At 45.8% G+C, this 22,249-nt stretch overlaps 2 protein-coding genes across 2 annotated transcripts in view; both read right to left on the bottom strand.

The window, feature by feature from the left end:
* Window positions 1-15,727, bottom strand: part of Myo1f (myosin IF) — a 47,974-nt gene extending 32,247 nt beyond the window's left edge. Inside the window, exon 1 of the mRNA XM_051178791.1 lies at window positions 15,612-15,727. Coding sequence (XP_051034748.1) covers window positions 15,612-15,614 — 3 coding nt within the window. The 5' untranslated portion in view covers window positions 15,615-15,727. The remainder of the gene's footprint in view (window positions 1-15,611) is intronic.
* A 3,470-nt stretch (window positions 15,728-19,197) lies between these two features.
* Adamts10 (ADAM metallopeptidase with thrombospondin type 1 motif 10) overlaps window positions 19,198-22,249 on the bottom strand; it is a 28,473-nt gene continuing 25,421 nt past the window's right edge. The window contains exon 25 of the mRNA XM_051178792.1: window positions 19,198-19,897. Coding sequence (XP_051034749.1) covers window positions 19,788-19,897 — 110 coding nt within the window. The 3' untranslated portion in view covers window positions 19,198-19,787. The remainder of the gene's footprint in view (window positions 19,898-22,249) is intronic.

Consider the following 22,249-nt stretch of genomic DNA (forward strand, 5'->3'; position numbering starts at 1 on the left):
TCCCACATGTGACATGTTTGGTCCTATTACTCAAGTCTACAAATAACTGGTTTGCTTTGAGACAGAGAATCATGTAGAACATACTGGCCTTAAATTCACTATGTAGTATGACCCTTCTGACCCTCTCTGCTCTTGACTGTGGATGTGATTTGACTTCCTGAGTGCTTGATTGACAAGTGTGTGCTGTTGGGAGTATAGCATGAAGGTCCTTGTGCCCACAGATCTCCAAGGAGACCAGGGATATTAAACACACATGATTGTCTTTCCAATGGGAAAGATGAAATACCTGTTTTTCCCCTGGAAAACTGGAATTGAAAATGATTAACAGCCTAGTTGTCTGTGTTGGGCCAGGCCTCATCAAGCTGCTACAACCAGGACTGGAGGTACTTAGTAGTCTAAATGACCCTTAGAGCCAGGGGCTCCCCTAAGCTCCCATAACCAGGACCAGAGGTGGCTAATAGTCCAAATGACTTCTGTGCTATCTGTATGACAGACCAGGCAAGAGCCTTCCCTGGGACCTTGAGCTAGCACAGGTAGCCTATCTCTAGAACCCATCCTCTTGGAACAAATGACATTACTCTGAGTAGAGCGTCAATGTAATTACACTTCCTTGTGCAACAGGGATTGTATTATACCAGGATTTTTTTTTTCTAAATTGTACTGTGCTTTCAATATGCTGGTGATGAACTGCTCGTCATTGGACTCTTTGAAGTCTTGATCCAGGTCAATGAAGTCAATGTGAACCAAGTTTTCACTCTCATTTCTTTGAGGTTTACTTCTCTGTAGAGACCCTTCTGGTGCGTCACCAAGCCCAACTTGTGAAGTGTTGGAGAATCAAACCCAGGACTTTGGGCACATAGGCAACAACTCTTATGTCTGAGTTACAGCCTAAGCTCCCTGACAGATCCTTCTGAACTTTGGTACAAGACAGGCATAGGGGCATGCTGGTAATCCCAGCACTTTGGAGGCAAAGTTGGGAGGACTTCCATGAATTTCAGGCCAGCTGGGAATATATATTGATACTCCATTTCTAAAAAATGGCTGTCAGTATTGCTCAGTGGGTAGAGGTACTTGTTACTGAGCCTGATGACCTGAATTCAAGCCCTGGGATCTACATGGTGGAAGGAGAGGACCAACTCCTGGTTCTCTGACCTCTACACATGTACTATAGCATGTGCATACTCTCCAAATCAATCAAGAAATTAAAAATTTAAATATATATATATATATATATATATATATATATATATATATAATCAGCTACAGCCATGTCTCAAATTCACAGCCTGCACAATGAGGGCTAAATCATATTCTTGACATTCAAACTATGGGATGTGGTCCTGGCTAACTAAACTCACCTCTATTCATTAATACATTCCCTCTTCCCTTCCTTCCTTCCTTCCTTCCTCCTTCCTTCCTTCCTTCCCTCCCTCCCTCCCTCCCTCCCTCCCTCCCTCCCTCCCTCCCTCCCTTCCTCTGAGCCCTCACATCTTGTAGACCAGGCTAATAGGAGCTTCAGATCTTCCTGCCTCTACCTCTAGTGCTGAGATAACAGGAGTGCACAACCACACATGGTGTATGCTGTTCTGGGGGTGCAACCCCAGGCTTTGTGCATGTGCGGCAAGCATTTACTGATCTTGGCAAGCTCCCAGCTCCTCTGTCTCACTTTCTCTCCTTCCTGACCATCACAATAGGAGCAGCCTTCGCCACAAGCTCCCAATGCTATGATACACTGATCTTCCTCAGGTCCAAAGCAATGGACACTGCTGAAACCATGAGTCAATCCTTCCCCTATTAGGTTGTCTGCGTCAGACAGAGCTAGAGAAAGAAGGACACTGAGAGGTGAGGAGGCCAAAGAAGGTGTGGTGGTTTGAATGAGATCCCCCTCCACAGCCTCCGGTATTTGAATACTTGCCCACCATTCTGATGGTGGTGGCACTGTGTGGGCAGTTTGGAGGTGTGACCTTGCTGTAGGGAGTATGTCTCTCTGCTTCCTGCTTATGGTTGAGATGTGAGTTCTCAGATTCCAAGTCCAGTCACCGTGCCTTCTTGCTCCTACAACTCCCCACTCTGATGGTGATGGGCTGTTATCTCTCTGGAACCATATGCCCCAAATAAACCTGTCATAGTTATTTTTCTAATGCTGTGACAAAACGCTGTGACCAAGGCGATTATCAAAAGGAAGTGTTTAATTCAGCTTACAGTTCCAGAGGTTGAGAGTCCATGATGGCAGAGCAAAGGCATAATGGCAGGAACAGCTAGCTGAGAGCTCTCAGTTTGATCCACAAACAACAGGCAGCGAGGACACACTGGGAATGGTGCCAGTTTTGAAACCTCAAAACTCACCCTCAGTGACATACTCCTTCAACAAGGCCACACCTCTCAAACTGCCCAAACCATGCCATTGGCTTGACACTAAGTATTAAGACATATGCTCTTGTGGGGTCATTCTCGTTCATACTTTTCAAGTATGGATCCATGGATCTCTGGGGGGAGCCTCCATGTACAATAGGGGACTGTTTCTCCAGGGATTAACACCTTCAAGAGTTCTGAACTGGGGCATGGTGTCTCTGGGCTGGGGGTACTTTGGAATAGCAGGGTTTTGTTTTTATCTGTGCTGGGGATGGAACAGAGTCTTGTGCATGTTAGGAAACTGGTTTACTACTGAGCCACACTCCCAGCCTGTGTGGCTTTGCTCCCCCCCCCCCCCACAGGGTTTCTCAGTGTAGACCTGGCTGGCTGTCCTAGAACTCACTCTTTTAGACCAGGCTGGCCCCAAACTCACAAAGATCTGTGGGGTTAATGATGTGTGCCACCATTACCCAGCCTGTGTGACTATTTTTGGTTGCCTTAGAGATGGTGATATGGTTGGCATTTAGTGGGTGGATGTCTGTACACAGTTAATTAGAGATGGGAGAAGGGGAGACTGACTCACTATGTAGCAGTGAGTGGCCTGAAACTCACTATGTAGATCAGACTCCTTCCAACTCACAGAGTTCTCTTGGCAGAGTGTCAGGATTAATACCATTGTGACCACTCCTGGCTCAACAAAAATATTTCATACACAAAGAGAAAATCAATACCAGTTGAACATCTTTAATTAAAATGTTAGGAATCTAAACTGTTTCAAGTTTTTAACATTTATTTTTAAACAACCAACCAACCAAAACAACAAAACAAATAACAAAAAATAAACACCACCACCAAAAAAACACCAAACAGCAAACTCGTTTTGGAACACAAGTGTGGTGGCTCCAAGCACTTGAGAGGACAAGGCAAGATTGCTATGGCTTGAGGCCAGCCTGGGCTGCAGAGTGAGACCCTGTCTCAAAAAACCAATTGTATTAAAAAAAAAAAAAAAAAAGGCTGAAGAGATGGGTTGAGAGCTAAGAGCACTTGCTCCAAAATTACCAAAATCATAAGGACTGAAATAAGCTGGACACCCCTCAAAATTGCCTGTAACCCTAGTTCTGGGTACAGTGTGCAGAGACAGGAGGATTGCTGGAGTCTGTGGCTTCAGCTTACAAAGAGGTTCAAGAAGAGACACTGGCTCAGGAGAACAGGTAGAGGTTGACAGAAGAGGACCCCGCCACCTTCTTTGCCCTCTTCCAGTGTCCTGGTGCAAGCATGTATGGCTTTCTCTATGTGTATATACCTGCACATACATCTACACAGACAAAATAAATAGGTACATCTTTACCTCACCAAATGTGATTCATTTGGTAGAGCAGTTGCCTAGCATGTACAAAGCTCTGGGCTACAACGCCAGCTCTGCATACAACTGACATTGTTGGTGTGCACCTCTCATCCCAGCTCCCAGGAAGTGGAGGCTGGAGAATCAATTCAATTCATCATCAGTTATAACATGATCAGTTGGAGGTTAGCCTGGGATACACGAGACCCTGTCTCAAAGAAATACTTGATTTTGAAATATTTGCACACATATTATATCTTGGGGCTAGAGTGCACATCTAGCCTGGAAGTCACTTTAGATACTTATTGCTTCATGCTTGGGTTGGGTGTTTATTTAATGCTATGTACAGCTGGAGACCATTCAAGACACCTGGAGAGCAGAGCTTTGTTTCGAGATATTTGATTACACTGTGTAAAGATATGCCACTGTGACTGGTTTAACAAAAAGCTAAACAGCAAATAGTTAGGCAGGGAGTATAGGCAGGACTTCCAGACAGAGAAAGCTCTGGGAAGAAGAAATGGGGGTGGAGGTTGCCAGCCAGACACAGAGGAAACAGGACATGCAGGAGAAGAGGCAAAAGCCCCAAGCCACATGACGGCACATGGCTTAATAGAAATGGGTTCATTTAAGTTACAAGAGTAGTTAGAAACAAGCCTGAGCTGAGGCTCAGCTTTCATAATTAAAAAGAAGTCTCCATGTCATTATTTGGGAGCTGGTGGGACAGAGAAAGACTTACTACAGAGGCGGAGTCCGGACACATTCTGTATCTGTCAGCAATGCCACTTCCCAGACCCACAAGGTTCTGCTTTCACTACTCACAGAGTCTGTACAGGGAGGATGGGCTCAGCCATGCAGTATTTGGCAAAGCTTTGAGGGTCATTTTATATATCCTATGTAATACTCCTGAGTTTTTCTGGGGCTGCCACACGAGGTCAGGTGTGGAGTTTTCTACCTATGTAATTTGTTGATACTCAAGTTTGAGCCACGTTTAGTGGCTCACATACATCTGTAATTCCAGAACCCTGTAGCCGAGGCAAATAGATGGTGAGTTCCAGGCCAGCTTATGTGATGCAACAAAAACAAAACAAAACAAAAAAAACCCAAACCAACAACAACAACAACAAAAAGTAAGTTTCAGGACATTGGAGTGATGGCTAAGCAGTTAAGAGCATTTGCTGCTCTTGTAGAGGACCCAGCTTTAGTTGCACCAGCCCCCATGTGGTGGGTTATAACTTGTCTGTAACTCCAAATTCAGAGGGTCAGGTGCCCTGTATGGCTTCCTTGGACACCAGACATCCACACTGCACACAGACATACATGCAGGCAAAACATTAAAACACCTTTGAAATTAAAACAATAATTTTAAAAAAGTAAAAAGCCAGGTGGTGGGCAATGGTGACAAACACCTTGGATCCCAACACTTGGGAGGTAGAGGAAGGTGGATCTCTGTGAGATTGAAGCCCGCCTGGTGTACAGAGCGACTTCCAGGACAGCCAGGACTGTTACACAGAGAAACCCTGTCTCAAAAAACAACCAAAAAAGTTATTAACACCATGGACAGACAGGCTGAGTTGCAGAAGTTTAGTTCAGGTTCTGAGAAGAGTTCAGAGATGGACAACGTGGCAGAGGCTCTAGAGAGAGAAAAGCAAGGTCCTGTGGCATAAGTGGGCATCTCAGTCATCCCTATCCAAGGATGGAGGAGGCTTCATAGCAGAAGCCTATGGCCAGGGCCTCTGTTTTTCCAACCTACAGAGATCCACTTGCCTCTGCCTGATGACACCAGCTCCCAAATAATGACATGGAGACTTCTTTTTAATTATGAAAGCTCAGCCTCACCTCAGGCTTGTTTCTAACTAGCTCTTATAACTTAAATGAACCTATTTCTATTAATCCTGGAGTCATAGTGGGAGGTGTAGAGGACAGTGAGGACCCACCACCAGCCAGTCTGGCTGAGAAGAGGAAGGACAGAGACTGGGGAGAGAGGTCAGGTCACAGTAGCCGGTATTTCTTGTTTGCAAGACAGGAACTACAAAGAGTATTGGTTGGTGAGGACAGATCATGAAAATTAGGGGAGGAGTCATTCATGGGTTTGGCATGACATGGAAAGACAAATCTGCCATTCTCTGAGCTGATGGTTGGGGTGTGGAGAACAGCTGGGGTGTGGACATGCAGGCTGTGTAAGTGCCTGATGGGAGAGGAAGTGGATTCTAGTGCAGCAAAGCATCGGGGAAAGAAGGCTCTTGTTTGGGGACCACAGTGTATAACAATAGCAGCCATAGTAAGCTTCCTGGCATTCACTTATTGCCCAGGTTAAGCTTCTTGCTTGGGTGCAGAGCCTTCCTCAGAAGTTCTAAATGGCCTGGGATTGCTATATATCCTGGGCTGGTCTGGAACTACTGACCCTTTGGCTTCAACATCCTGAGTGCCATCATACTTGACTAACTTTTCAGTGCCAGGAATAGAATCCCAAGACCTCCATGTACTGTGTGTTCTACTATTAAGTTTCACTTTCAGTCCTTACTAAGCTTCTTGGTTGTTTTTTTTTTTTTCTTTCATTTAAATTTTTTTATTACTACTATATGTGTATGTGCATGATGTGAGTGGATGTGCATGTATGAAGGCCAGCGGACAATGCCATACAGTCTGTTCTCTCCAGTCACCTTTATGGGTTCTGGGGATCAAACTGAGGGAGCTAGGGTTGTTCAGCAAGTGCCTTTACTCACTGAGACATCTTGCTTGTCTTTATTTTTATTTATTTATTTGTTTAAGATTTATTACATTTAGTGTTCTGCCTGTAGGCCAGAAGAGGGCACCAGATCTCATTATGGATAGTTGTGAGCCACCATGTGGTTGCTGGGAATTGAACTCAGGACCTCTGGAAAAGGAGCCAGTGCTCTTAATTGCTGAGGCATTTCTCCAGCCCTTTCTTTCTTCCTTCCTTCCTTCCTTCCTTCCTTTCTTTCTTTCTTTCTTTTCCTTTTTCTTTTTCTTTTTTGGTTTTTCGAGACAGGATTTCTCTGTATTATTTTCGAGACTGTCCTGGCACTCACTCTGTAGATCAGGCTGGCCTCAAACTCACAGATATCTACCTGCCTCTGCCTCCTGAGTGCTGGGATTAAAGGGGTGTGCCACCAATGCCTGGCCTCTTTATTTCTTTTTTTATTTAAGGGCACTATTCATGCCCTTAGTCCCATCCACTTGGAGGCAAAGGCAGGGACAGATGGATCTGTTAGTTTGAAGCTAGCCTGGTCTAAATAGTGAGTTCTAGGAAAGCCAAGGACACGCATGCACGCATGCATGTGTGTGTACAAGTATGAGGCGGTGTGGGGTGTGGGTGCTGGCACCTGTGTGCATGCAGAAGCCAGAAGAGGATGTTAGCTGCATCTTTAGGACCCAGAACTAATACACATTTGGGGGATATGGATGCTGGCCTCTTCCATTCTCACAATACAGCATCAGTGCTGTTCGCTGCTGAGCCATTGTTCTAGTTCTGTGACCAGGATTTTGAAAGTGGATTACCTCAACTTTTCCTTTCATCACACATAGGGTGGTACTGTTATTATGTTCATTTTCCAGAAGAGAAAACTTTGGTGCCTCAAGGTTGGCCCCTCTGGCCTTTCAAGCCGGGTTTCTCTTGGGTTCCCCTTTCTGTTCTTCCCTCCTCTTCACACTGCTTCTGTCTTTTCATGGTACTCAGTCTCCGTCTGTCCTGATTCTCTCCAGTACCCAAGATTCTCCAGTTGCTCTGAGCTCCACTATGTCATAAAACCATCCATGAATTCCTGTGTGCACTCCTGACCACTTGTGAGGTAGAGGCAAGGGTGTAGGGGTGTTGCTCAGTTTACAGTGAGTTAGTTGTCTAGCTTCCATCTCCAGCACAACATAAACTGGCTGTGGTGGTGGACACCTTGAACCCTATTTTTCATGCAGGGGAGACCAAATGAGCAGGAGTTTGAGAACATCCTCGGTTACATAGTGAGAACACCCAGGATGCTAGCCTGGACTACATGAGACCTTGTCTCAAACTGGCTATGGGGTGTGGTAGTGCTGGAGAGGTGGCTCAGCAGTTAGGAGCACTGGTTCTTCTTGCAGCGGACGCGTTCCCAGCATCCACATGGTGCCTCACAGCTGAGGCTGACTGTTACTCTAGCTCTAAGGAATCTGATGCCCTCTTTTGGCCTCCTAGGACACTATATGCACTTGGTACATAGACATTCATGCAGGCAAAACACACATAAGACAAAAATAAATAAACATAAAAGAAAAGCAACCCAAATCTAGCTAAACGATCAAATAAGTGAATGAATGAAGTATCAGGGAGGTAAGATTGTCCTTTGTACCCCCTCAAGAACTCCTTTGTCTCCCTGGCTCAAGTTGAAACTATGTGTTCCTAAGTTCCTTCCTTGAGCTGTGGGTGGGGGGAGTTGCAACAAATAGGTTTGTGGTCTCAGCTGACCACAAGCTAAATATGACTCAATCTGCTGTGTCTTGTGAAAGATACTGAGGGGCTGGAGGTGGCTATGGTGAGAAGTGGAAGGCAGATTCTTCCTCTAGCTCTTCAGCCAGCTCTGCCTACATGAGAGGTGGGGGTGTGGGGGTGGGAGATGACATGACAGCCTTCTTGGTGTAGTCAAAGGGAGGGGCTGTTTGTGGTCAAGGTGGTGGCATTTTTAGGGCTCAGGCTTGTAAGCTCTGCAGTATAGTGAACACACTTCCTGATTTCTATCAGTGCTAGGAGTAGGTGCAGGCCTAGCCCACATTGCTCTTGAAGCTCCCTAGTGGTGCTGCAAGTTGATGAAGCTAGTCCCCTAGGGAGAGGCCATGTTGGAGGGTGCAAAGGCTAGGTGGGTATATCACTCAAAGCTAAACTTGCAACTTGAACTCAAGGGCCAAGAAGACCTTGGATATGCATGTGTGGTAGGTATGAAACTCCAGGATTCTAGCTTCTTTGAGTGGAGAGCCCAGGTTCAAATAAGGCCAGGAGAATGCTCAGAGGCTATTTAACAGCAAGCCATAGGTAAGCTCTCATTTCCTAGGAAAAGCAAGAGGAAGCTGTAGTCAAGATGGCTACTAAGAGAAGTGCCCTCTTAAAGGGACCATGTTGAAATCATCTTCCACTCTTTGTTTATCCAGCAGCCTCCTTCCTCATCTTAAAGAACAAGAACAAAAGAATAGACTTGATGGTGCAGCTGCACAGATTCAATGAGGCAAAACTTGTCACAAAGTACTAACACTCCCCATCATCATTAATGGGTATCAGCCTTGAACATGGCCAGCACTAGTGGGCCCAAGACAGAAGGAAGAGTTAAATAGTGGAGCTTTAGAATTGTCCCCAGATATGCCAATTATAACCAGCTTGGCTGGGTGAACGTAGTCTACAAAAATACTGGTGTGCATCACTTTGGCTATCAGACTATTGAAATAATGGACCCAAAGACAACCCCCCAGGATTATCATGCAGGGAGAAGAGAAAGGTTAAAGCCTGGGCCAGCCAGAGGTGCCTGACTTCTTAGACCACCTTACAGCAGAGACATGGATGGGTCAGGGCAGGACCACACCTTCACTAGGAGCTACACAGATAAGCGTAACTCTGGCCTCTAATTAAACCTAACCTCATTTCAAGGCCCTGAAGATAGACTTGGTGTGCGGCTCAGGACCCCCAAGACCAAATTCTCAGCACAAAGGGGAGTTATCTGCCCCAGAGGGACAGAGGGCAGGGAATAAGAGACAAGATGGGAGACAGAGGATGAGGAGAAGGGGGAAGAGGGCAGGGAATACTTGTCCCGGAGGGGAAGACAGGACTGCCTCTGGATAGAGATGAGACAGATGTGGTCCATGTGGTCTATAAAAGTAAAAGGGGAAAGAAACCCTGTGTTAGGATGAGGTGTTTAACTTTAAATGGGTGTTAATTAGGTGAGCTGAAAGGAACTTTTGATTGATTGCTGGACTTTCAGAAGGAGGAAGTGGCCAAATAAGGGAATAGACTGTGGTGGCTAACTTGAAAAAAAAAAAAATGCAATCTAACAGTTTTTAAGCAAGGAAGAGGGAATGGGGAAGAAGGGCAAGGTTTCCCAGAGCCATGCCCGCCACACTTGCTTGAGCTGGCCAGAGAGAGTCCTTTCAGGCGTTGTCACTGTATTTCCTTAGCCCTGTCCCCAAAGTGGCCGCACTGACCAAATCTCCTTTTGCTGCCTTTCCTTCTTAATCCAGCTGTTTTACTTGGCTTATGGAGGACAGTGGCTGGACCTGGCCTGTGGGAGCACTGGCTGTGACCCCAAGTCTGGTAACAAAGCTCTGTTAGAATCGGGAGAAATAAATACAAGAGCCACTTCCTTCCTCACCAGGGTCCTGCAAGCTGTGGAGATGTGAGCCTGATGTTATAGGTGCTCTGCACCCCGCCCTTGGCACGCAGGGTGACCCTAGAATCCTTGACCTGTCTTCCCCCAGCCAGGGGAGTTTGTTTGGACCACACCCTGCTGCACCTCTGAATTGTGTAAACAACCTTCTTACCTCTCAAAGCCCTGAGCATCTAACTCTCCCTCCACAGGGCTGTGTATTGGATGGTATCAGTTAGTTTATTTCCTTTGGGCTTAGCTGGAGGCCAGCCAACAGGTAGGGACCTTTGTCTTTCTGGAGGCAGCTGGGTCTATTGCAGCTTCTCAGATTCTCCACACAGAGGCTGGAGTTGGGGGAACTCAGGTTTTAGTCATTCGCTCACTAGAGAGGAGCCTAGGAACTCCCAATGCCCAAAGCAGATGCCTGCCTGTCCCCTCTTATCTTTCTTGTCCCATCAATTGTCAGTCCTTTTTATTGCTCACTATTAAAAAAAAAAAAAAAAACAAAAAACAAAAAAAAACCATACTGCTTTCTGTAATCAAACCCATGGAGGTAAGGCCTTACATATTTAATACAGTTTGTTAACTCTGTATGATTTTTTAAAAAATTAAAATTACATTTATTTATCTATTTATATGTTGGGGAGTGTGTTTGTGTGACACACAACTCAGAGAGTACCATGAAGAAATGTGTCTCAGGATGGAAACAAGTCATCAGGCTTGGCAGCAGGCACTTTACCCTCTGAACAATCTCAATAGCCCAGGAATAATGTGTGTGTGTGTGTGTGTGTGTGTGTGTGTGTGTGTGTGTGTTTGAGATTGTGTTCATCATCCATTGTATTCTTAACCTCTTGATTCCCTGGCTCCATCTCCCAAGTTCTGAAAATTACCGGTGTGCTATACCACTCCCAGTTCAGTTTCCGGCACTTAAAAAAAAAAAAAAATCTGTGCCAGGGACATGGCTCAGTGGGTAAGGGGGCTTGCTTCTAAGTCTTATAACCTAAGTTTGATCTCCTGGATCTACACTATGAAAGGAGGGAACAGATTCTTCCAAGTTGTTCTCTGACCTCCATAAGTGTGCCATGGCCCACAAGCAAGTTCACTTCCTCACAATAAATAAATGTTATTTAAATCAATGTTTCTTTAGTTTATTTGTGGCTGGGTGTTATATCACCCAGGCTGGCCTCAAAGTTGCTATATAGCAGAGGATGACCTTGAACTTCTGAGTCTCTTGCCTCTACCTCCCAAGTGCTGTGATGAAAGTTGGCATTACCAAGCTGGTTTATGTAGTGTTGACTTGAAACACCGGGCTTCATGTATGTAAAGCAAACCCCACAATAACTGAGCTACAACCCCAGCCCCACAGTTGTGGGTTTTGTTAAGTCTCTTTTGTAAATATCTCCTTTTTTTCTGGTTCATTCCCCTGGCCACCGGCCTCGTTGTTCCTCCTGGTTTTTAGGAGAGATTTATTTCATTTTTATCACGTGTCTGTATGTGTTTGTGCTGTATGTGTGTGGGTACCCATGGAGGCCAGCTGGATCCCTAGAACTGGAGTTACAGGCAGTCCAAAGGCACCTGATGTGGGTGCTGGGAACTGAGCTCTAGTCCTCTGCAAGAGCACCAAGTACTCTTAACCACTGATCCATCTTTCTAGTTTCCCCTTATTTCTTTTGTTTGTTTTGTGGTATTAGGAATGGAACCCAGAGCTCTGAACTTGCTAGGCAAGTGCTCTGCCAGGGAACCATATCTTCAGCTCTGTCTCCTACCCATTGTGCCTCAACCTTCAAAGCAACCACCTTTACCCTCAAGTTACCACTGTTACCAAATAAAAGCTGCCCCCACTCACTCACACTCTACAAAGCCAGACAGATAGAAACTGCTATGATCTTCTGACTCAGGGCATCAAACAGAAGCAACAAATAATTCCACCATTAACATTGCTTATATATATATATCTATCACCCTTGCCACCAACCAGAATCAGCTAACCACCACCACCAACAACAAGCAGACACAAGTGGTGATGCATGCCAGCAATCCCAGCATTTTGGAGGCTGAGGGAGAAGGATCATGAGTTTGAGGCTAGGCTGAGCAACAATGTAAAAATAAATAAAACTATTCAACAACAACAACAAAAAAAGCCACAAAATGATAACTGTCATCAAATACTCCAGGGGCCAGAAAAATAGCTGAATCTGATCATCCAAGTTCAGTTCCCAGTACTCCAACTGTAGAAGGGAAGAACCACCCCTGCAAGTTGTTCTCTGACCTTTACATATGCCCCACCCCCAAACTCACACCGAGGGGCTGGTGAGATGGCTTAATAAGAGTGCTTGCTACAGAAGCATGGGAGCCTGAGTTTGAATTCGCAGCATACGTATAAAAAGTCAGCCATGGTCAAGAATTCACCGAGGACCCCAGAGCTACGGAAGTGGAGACAAACGCATCTGTGGGTTTTACTAGCTGCTAGCCTAACTCCAGATTCAATGAGAGATCTGATTCAAGGAAATAAGGTAGTAACAGGGCAGGACACCTGATGTTCTCTTCTGGCTTTCATACGTGGTCCATCAGCACATACACCTTATACACACCACACACACATAGAGACAGACATTGACAGACACAACTCTATCCCAACCCAAATCTAATAGTGAATTGCTAGTCGCCATTACTAGAAACTAGCAATGAACAACCAACAGCAAGTGAGTATTAACCAACCATTCAAGCTCCAACTAACCAGCATAGTCAGTATCCTGCTGAGAACAACCAACAATTAATGACTAATATTAAACACCACCTATTCCAGCACGCACATGCCTATAACTCCAGCACTCACCAGGCAGAGGCAGGAGGACCAGGAGTTTAAGGTCATTTTGTCTACGTAGTGAGTTCAAGGATGATGTAACCGCATATGTTTCAAAAAACAATGGACTGGGGTTGTAACTCAGCTGGTGGAGTGCTTGCCTCACATACATGAAGCCCTGTGTTCTACCTCCAGTACTGCATACAGCAGGGCATGATGAATCACTGCTGTCATCCTAGATCTTGGGAGGCAGGGGCAGGAGGATCAGATTCCCAATGTCATCCATATCTATATCATGGATTTGAGGCCAGCCTGGGGATACAGGAGACCCCCAACTCAAAGCACCAGACACTGGCAGGGGCTGGAGGGATGGCTCACTGGTTAAAAGCACCTGATATTTTTTCAGAGGATGAAAGTTGAGTTCCCAGCACCACATGGTGCCCACATCCAAAAGTAAATCCAGCTCAAGGGGATCTGATACCCTTTCTGGTCTCCACAGGCACTTGCATGCACATGGTATAAAACCACACTGACGTGTACACATAAATAAAAACAGAAACGTCTTAAAAATAACAAAACTAAACACCAGCTGTCATCATAGATGACCACCACCACCTCCAACCCATCCATGAGAACCAGTGTTAGCACCAGTCTCTACCAACCAACAGCAACCCTTACCATTACAACCACAACAGTATCAACTCAACAAGGAATGCCCAGTGACTTGTCCACAGTGAGGAATGACCTGTGCCCATCTCCACCACTGAATCCAGTATTGTACAAGCCTCCCGGGCACTTAGCATGCATGTTCATAGAAGACTCTCTTTCAACAGCATCCTTGCATTCAGCAACCCTCGGGAAGCTCTCAGTATCCGCAGACACAGCTACTGTGCTCAAATATAGTGTCTGTCTTTTTTTTCTCCCCTACTATTCTCTGACTTTCTTTTCCTTCTCTGCTGCCTGCTTGTCTGCCTGTCTCTTATAGCCCCTGCAGGACTCAAATTCTGCCCTGCTGGAGTTCTGGGCTGACAGACCTGGTTTATGCAGTGTTGGGGATGGAACCCAGGACTTCCTGCATGCTAGGAAACAATCAGCTGAGTCCCAGCTTTGGTCCTATTTTGGTTATTGAGTCAAGGTTTTTGTAGGAAGTCCAGGCTGTCTTCCAGTCCATGATTCTCTGTTTCCGCCTCCAGCTGCGTGCCTCCACACCTGGCTCCAGGTTTATGGCTGTTCACTTGACTCATTTCTCCCCCCAGTCTGTTGACTAAGCATTTCAGAGTGTTGGCAGCCTAGGAGGGGTTTCCCTTCCTTTCAAGAAGCAAATCTCTTCCTGTTTTTCTTTTTCTTTTCTTTTCTTTTCTTTCTTTCTTTTTTTCTTTTTTAAGACAGAGTCTCCTGTAGCCCAGGCTGGCCTTAAACCTGCTGTATAATTAAGGATGGCTTTAAACTCCTGCCTCCACCTCCCAAGTGCTGAGACAACAAGTGTGCAGTACCACATCCAGTTTATGTGATGCTCACAGGATGGAACACAAAACGTGTACATGCCAGTAAACGTGGTGCCTACTGAGCACAGCCCCAGCCCTCACTGGCTTTTTCAAAAATGTTCTTTCTCACGCTGCTTCCCTGCCTCCACTCTAGTCACGTTTGCTGTAACCACCAAGAACACCAACATCTACCCCTCTTCTAGGAGCATACCCTTCTTCTCAGTGACAGAATGACAAAAATTGAAAGCTGAAGTAGACTATGGCTTTGTGGAGCCATGGGACTGGTTTGTGAGACCACCGCTGGCTTTTATTGCACATGCCATGATGCTATTGGGTCTAGACAGCATGTCCAGGGGTTGATCATCCTGCAGCCTTGCCGCCATCAGCAGGCCTTGAACTTGTGACATCTCTGGCTGCAGTGTCTCCACTGCCATCCTTGTGGTAGCCAGAATACAGTCTCTTGCTTTTGAACCCCTCCATCATTTGTCACCTAGTCCTGCCTCCTCCTCTCTCTATCTCTCCTTCCCATCTCCCCTCCTCTCCTGTTTTTCTCCCTTTCTTCTTTGTCCAGCTCCTTCTCTTCCTCCTCCTTGTCATTTGCCATTTCCAGCCCCACATCTCCAACTCCTCCTTTTTAGTAATACTAACTAGAGCTTAAATGATGACGATGATAGTTTATTTTCAGTGCTAGAGATGACACTCAGTACCTTGAGCACACTAGCCAAGGACGCTACCACTGAACTATCACCTGCCTCTAAGACTGTTACTGGCAAAACACCTGTCATCACTTGCATTCACTGCTAACACCCCACAGCCCTCATGTGAGACACAGCCAGCCCCACCACTTGTGGGTTTACGGTGACCAAACCCACAGACTCCATGAATGTTTCCAATAAGAGCCCCTCAAACACTCCTATCTCTAGACCAATTTCCAAATATGAGCTCTGGGAACAGAGACCAAGATGGGGGGAAATGCTTGTTTCGAACCACGGGGGGAGACTAGAATCTGAGAGGATTCTCTAAGTCCATGGAAAGGGACATGTCCCTTCCCTACAAACTGTGTAATCACCTCAGGGACACCTTCTCCCTTCCTATTACTCTGTAGTCTTGGCCCCCATAGCCAATCTGGCTCCCTTAGAACTTGATTCTTGTGGGAGGACATGGTGTTCCATGCTGCCCTGTGGGATTCCCTTCCCAGGGCTCTGCATTCTCATAACATTTGCCCCAACTTCTGAGGGTACTTAGGGCATTGCCACCAGGTTATTTCTCCCAGAGCCCACCCTTGGAGAACTTACCATGGTGAGGGGGTGTCTGGGCTCCTGTGGTAGTGACAGGGGTGCAGGCTAGGGGGTCCTTGGGGGTGGCTCTGGCATTGCCCTGCTTCTTGACCTACTCCTTCAGACTTCTGGCCCCAGTTCCTCTTGCAACAGCCCCTCTCTCACTTCCTTTGACGGGAGGGGCTGTGGCCACAGGGGAGGGAAGCTGAGGGCGGGGACAATGCTCTGAGCTCTCAGCAGCAAGGACCCAGCTGAAGCTGGTTGGAGTTTGGTGCCTGAAGGGATAGGTTAAAGATGGCTGGCAGCCACTGCCACACTGGAGAGAGTCCCTTCTCTATCCACCCCCCACAAGAAAAGAGGCTAAAGCAAAAAGCACCCAGGTCAGCTGACTGCAGGACTGGCCACCCAGTTGAGGTCTCGCTCTTCAGAGTCAAGGAAGGGAAGTGATGCTTCAGATGTGTCTGCTCTCAGTGTCCTGCTGTAAAACCCTTATGACCCTGCCTGTAGACGATATCTCCAAAGCCAGGTGCTAGTCAGGACAAAGACAGCACAGCGGAAGGCACCACAACCCTTATGCCCTAGTAAGGTTTCTAATTTTGTATGTCAGATCAATCTTTGTGTTTGTGTGTTTGAGTATGGGTGCGTTGGTTGAGAGTACAAGGAGGACCTTGGAAAGCTTCAGTTAGAAACTGTACTTTTTTCTTTTGGAACAACTGGTGTAGTGTTTCTTTTTATTATTATTTAATATTTTTCACATTTTACATATTGGTCCCAGTTCCCTCTCCCATTCTCCCATGCCCCCCACTGAACCCCATCCCATCCCCCATTCATTTCCAGGAAGGGTAAGGCCATCCATGAGGTATCATCAAAAACTGTCAAGTCATCTGGGGTAGGACCTAGGCCCTCCCTCCTGTCTCTAGGCTAAAGGAATATCCCTCCATGGGGAATGTGCTGCCAAAGTCCTTTTGTGCACCAGGGATACATCCTGGTTCCACTGCCAGAGGTCCCATAGACTGCCCAGGTCTCCTAAATGAGAGACCCATGTTCAGGGGAGTCTGGGTGTGTCCTATGCTGGTTTCTCAGCTAGCAGTCTGGGGTCCGTGTGCTCCCCTTTGCTCAGATCAGCTGTTTCTGTGGGTTTCTCCAGCCTGGTCTTGACCCCTTTGCTCATTATTTCTCCCTCTCTGCAACTATATTCCATGAGTTCAGGTCAGTGTTCAGCTCTGGGTGTTTGCCTCTACTTCTGTTAGCAATTGAAAGAAGGCTCTAGGATGGCATATAAGGTAGTCATTAATCTCATTATCAGGGAAGGACATTTATGGTAGCCTCTCCACTATTGCTTAGATTGTTAATTGGGGTCATCTTGTAGGTCTTTGGATATTTCTCTAGTGCCAGATTTCTCTATAAACTTATAATGGCTCCCTCTATCATGGTATCTCTTTTCTTGCTCTTCTCTATTCTTCCCGACTCAATGTTCCTGCTCCCTCATGCCCACCTCTCCCCTCCTCTTCTGCCCTTTTCTTTCTCCTAACTCCCCCACCCCCACTGCTCCCAATTTGCTCAGGAGATCTTGTCCCTTTCCCCTTCTGTGGGGGACCATGTATGTCTCTCTTAGAGTCCTTGTTTCCTAGCTTCTCTGGCAGTGTGGATTGTAGGCTGGTGATCCTTTGCTTTATGTATAAAATTCATATATGAATGAGTACATACCATGTCCCTCTTTTTGTGACTGGGTTACCTCATTCAGGATGGTTTCTTCCAGTTCCATCCATTTGCCTATGATTTTCAAGATTCTATTGTTTTTTTTCCCACTGAATAGTACTCCATTGTTTAAATATGCCACATTTTCTTTATCTGTTCTTCAGTTGAGGGGCATCTAGGTTGCTTTCAAGTTCTGGCTATTACAAATAATGCTGCTATGAACCTAGATGAACAAATGTCTTTGTCCCATGAATGTGCATCTTTTGGGTATATGCCTAAGAGTGGAATTGCTGGATCTTGTGGTAGACTGATTCCCATTTTCCTGAGGAACCATTTCCCAAATGGCTGTACAAGTTTGCACTCCCACCAGCAGTGGAGGAGTGTTCCTCTTTCTCCACATCCTCTCCAGTGTAAGCTGTCATTGGTGTTTTTGATTTTAGCCATTCTGATAGGAATAAGATATCTCAGAGTAGTTTTGATTTACATTTCCCTGATGGCTAAGGATGTCGAGCACTTTCTTAAGTGTCTTTCATCCATTTTAGATTCTTCTATTGAGAAAACTCTATTCAGTTCTATACCCCACTTTTAAATCGAATTATTGGGGTTTTGGTGACTAGCTGTTTGAGTTCTTTGTATATTTTGAAGATCAGCCCTCTGTCACATGTGGGGTTGTGAAGATCTTTTCCCATTCTGTGGGCTGCCCTTTTGTCTTGTTGACTATATCCTTTGCCTTACAGAAGCTTTTCAATTTCAGAAGGTTCTATTTACTAATTGTTGATCTTAGTGTCTGTGCTACTGGTGTTATGTTCAGGATGCTGTCTCCTGTAAGTTCCTTCAAGGGTACCAGTGTGACTGGATTATGTTGAGGTCTTTGCTCCATTTGGACTTAAATTTTGTGCATGGTGATAAATATGAATCTATCTGCAGTCTTTTACAAGCCAGCATCCAGTTGTGCCAGCACCATTTGTTGAGGACACAGTTCTCCTTCCATTGTACAATTTTAGTTACTTTGTAAAAAAATCAGGTGTTTATAGGTGTGTGGGTTAATATCAGGGTTTTCAATTAGATGCCATTGGACTACCTGTCTATTTTTGTGCCAATACCAAGCTGTTTTCAGGACTACAGCTCTATAATAGAGCTTGAAATCAGGGGTGGTGATGTACAGGATTGTTTTGGCTATCCTGGGTCTTTTGTTTTTCCATATAAAGTTGAGTATTGTCCTTTCAAGGTTTATGAAGAATTGTGCTGGGATTTTGATGTTAATTGCATTGAATCTGTAGATTGCTTTTGACAAGATTGCCATTTTTACTGTTTATTCTACCTATCCAAGAGCACGGGAGATCTTAGAAACTGTACTTTTTTCTTTAAACAATAGGTTCTGTTTGTTTGTTTGTTTGTTTTTTATTTTGTGTGTGTGTGTGTGTGTGTGTGTTTGAGACAGGGTTTCTCTGTATTACTTTGGAGCCTGTCCTGGGACTTGCTTTGTAGACCAGACTAGCCGCGAACTCACAGAGATGCACCTGCCTCTGCCTCTCAAGTTCTGGGATTAAAGGAGTGCACCACCACCACCACCTAGCAAATGATAGGTTTTTATTTGTAGTGGCCAAAGTTCTCTTCCTCTGCCAAGGATGAACCATAATCAAGTGTAAGCACCTGCCTCACTTTTAAAAGTTTTTAGTTTTATTTTACTAACTCATATGTGTGAGCACACATGCCAGGGGGAACTCGTGGAGGGCAGAGGAAAACTTATAGGAGTTGGTTCTCTCCTTCTACCATATGGATCCCAGAGATTTAGGTTGTTAGGTTTGGCAGCAAATTCAACATCTTGTCAACCCTACCTGTGTTCCTTTTTGATCCTAGGGTGGGGGCTGGATGGGATGCCTATACAGAGACACAGACCCACTCATGAGCAGAAATCTATACAAGACAAAACTTTATTGATGTAAGGCTTCTTGGTGAGGAGTGTGTGGGCCCCAGGACAGGGCTTGTAGCACCATGATGGGGGTAGCCTGGATGTTGGGCTCCCCCTGGGGCAGGCAGGGCAGAGGTTGGGGTAGATCTTCCCCCTGGTCAATTTGGGGGAGGGTCGAAGGGAGGTGGTATTAATCCCACTCCCCCATAGCAGATATAAATCCCCCAGCTGAGAGTGGAGGGATAGAACAGTGCTGGGGGGGCAGGGCACCAACATACCCCCTCCCCACCCCCACTCTTCACAGTACTTATTCCGATCAAAGGGTGGGGGGAGTGCTGGGGACTTAAAGATGTGTGCAAAAAGGGGCAGTCCTCTCCCTTCGCTGTCAACTGGGCAAAAAGAGGGTCTCTGGGGTGGCCAGCTCTTCTCCATCCCCTAGCCAGGAGTTCTATAGGGGTTACCCAATAAATAACTTCCAATTGCATCTCGCTCTTCAATCCCAGACCCCCACCCCACCTCAGGCCCTCTCGAGTGGGGTTTCTCCCTAGCTTGTGCTTCAGTTGGCTCCTGGTGCTGTACGCCCTCTAGCGACCGTGGCAGGTTTTGCAGCACATCTGGCGGAAGTAGGCTCGGCTACAGAACTGAAATTTGAGCACCAGCGGGCAGTAAGCCACCTTGTTCACATCCTTGCATTCTGCAGTGGGGAGGAAGAGAGGGGAGGAGGGAGGGAGAGAGCAGAGTCCAGTGCTTTTCCCAGCAGTCGTGAGCTCTAGCCAGCCACTTTGCTTTCCTGTACACCAGTCTCCTCGCCCTTCACAGAGGATATATAATCACGACTGCAACACCAGCCTCTTTTTGAGGATCTATGTGTTTATTGTTATAATGTGTGTGGTGTGTATGCACAGGTGTGCATGTCACAGCACACACGTGGAAGTCAGAGAACTTTGTGGATTGGGTTCTCTCCTTCCAGAACTCGGGTCATCAGGACTACACAACAAGCACCTTTCTCTCTGAGCCATTTCTCTGGCCCCTTTGTCTCCTGGTCATTGTTTTGAGGAATCTGAATACAGCATCTGAAGCTGCCTAAGACATATTATTAACAAGAAAAACATTTCTTATCCTAGCATCCCCCTTTTTGCCTCTGCTGGAAAATTGGATCTAGGGCTTTGAGTATGTTAGGCAAGCACTCTATCTGAGTTACATTTCCTAGCCCTCCCTTGACGTTTTATTTTGACAGTGTTTGGATAAATTGCTCAGGTGGGCCTTGCTTTGCAGTACAGGCTTGTCTTAAACATGCAGTCCTCTTGTCCTCACCACCCCAATAACTTAAAGATGACAGACCTGTTATTCTTTTGATACCAAGAGAACTTGTTTGAGACCACCACCACCTGTGGCTTTTCTTTTCTTTTCCTTTTGTTTTGTTTTTCGAGACAGGGTTTCTCTGTATTGCTTTGGATCCTGCTCTGTAGACCAGGATGGCCTCGAACTCACAGAGATCTGACTTTTCAATTAAACCAAAGACCTTGATCTCAGCTCAGAGAGTTTGTGTATTTAAAGACCAGGCAATGATTCAGTGAGAGAGCATCCACCTAATACCCACGAAGCCCACAGCATTTAACAGCCTCCATTTGGGGCCATGATACAAGCTTCCACTTAGCAGTGGTGTGTGGAAGAGAAAAGGCTCCCCATCCTTCATGTAGCACTTCCTTCCAAGTGAACGTATCATTTGCACTCTTCACAAATGAGTGTTGAAAGGGGAACCACTGTTACCTAGTTTTAGAGTTTGGAATAAATTTCTCTACTTCCCTCTATCAAAAATATATTTAAAAAAAACAATTACAGCTGGGTGCAATGGCTCACACCTAAGTGTTAGGGACAGTTGCTTGAGCATAGAGTTTGAGGTAACAAGGCTTGATTTAATAAAAAGAACCAGCTGTGTGTGGTGGCAAATGCTTGTAAATCCAGCATTTGGGACAAGAAGTTCAAGGTCATCCTTGGCTATGAAACAAAGTCAAACAAGACTGGGGTCTATGAGAGCTTGTCTCAGAATGATAAAACAAACCAAAATAGTTGGGTAGTGGTGGCACACTGCTTTAATCCCAGCACTCAGGAGGCTGAGGCAGGCAGAACTCTATAAACTCAGGCAGAGGCCAGCCTGGTCTAAAGAGTTCCAGGACAGTCAGGGCAATGCAGAGAAGCCCTGTCTTGAAAACCCAAAACCATGGGGCTGGAGAGAGGGCTCAGTAGTTAAGAGACTGACTGGCTGCTCTTCCAGAGGACGTGAGTTCAATTCCCAGCACCTACATGGCAGCTCACAACTGTCTAACTCCTGTCTGATGCCCTACTACAGACAAAATACCAATGAAGATAAAATAAAAATAATAAATGTTAGAACAAAACCCAAAACAATAACAAACCCTCAAAAACAAGCAAATAAGTGAAGATGAAAAAGAAAAGGAAAAAATGACTTAGATTAAAATATAGGTCCATTTTTGGTTGTGAGCCTAGCCTTTAATGGTAAGTGGTGGTGCATACCTTTAATTCCAGCACTCTGGAGGCAGAGGCAGGAGGATCTCTGTGAGTTCGAGGTCAGCTTGATCTACAGAGCTAGTTTCAGGACAGCAGGGCTGTTACACAGAGAAACTCTGTCTCGAAAAACAAAATAACAACCACAAAAAATAGGTATAGCTGGGTGGTGATGGCACACACCTTCAATCCCAGCACTCAGGAGGCAGAGGCAGGAGGATCTTTGTTGAGTTTGAGGCCAGCCTGGACTACAAAGCAAGTTAGAGGACAGGCTCCAAAGCTACAGAGAAACCCTGTACCAAGAAACAAAACAAACAGACAAAAAAGGATAAGTGTAAAAGCAATGGTGTGTAAGCACTGAATTTTCCTTCCTCCCAAATTGGGCACATGGTATCTGGAGCTATGGAGAGGTTTATATAAACCGTGAGTGTGGTGGGGACTGTCATTGTCTAGTGAGTAGAGGCCAGAGATGTTATAAACATCTTACAAACCATACTGCAGATTTATGTGGCCCAAAACA

This window comes from Phodopus roborovskii, unplaced genomic scaffold, assembly GCF_943737965.1.
Source record: "Phodopus roborovskii unplaced genomic scaffold, PHOROB, whole genome shotgun sequence".
Taxonomy (NCBI): domain Eukaryota; kingdom Metazoa; phylum Chordata; class Mammalia; order Rodentia; family Cricetidae; genus Phodopus; species Phodopus roborovskii.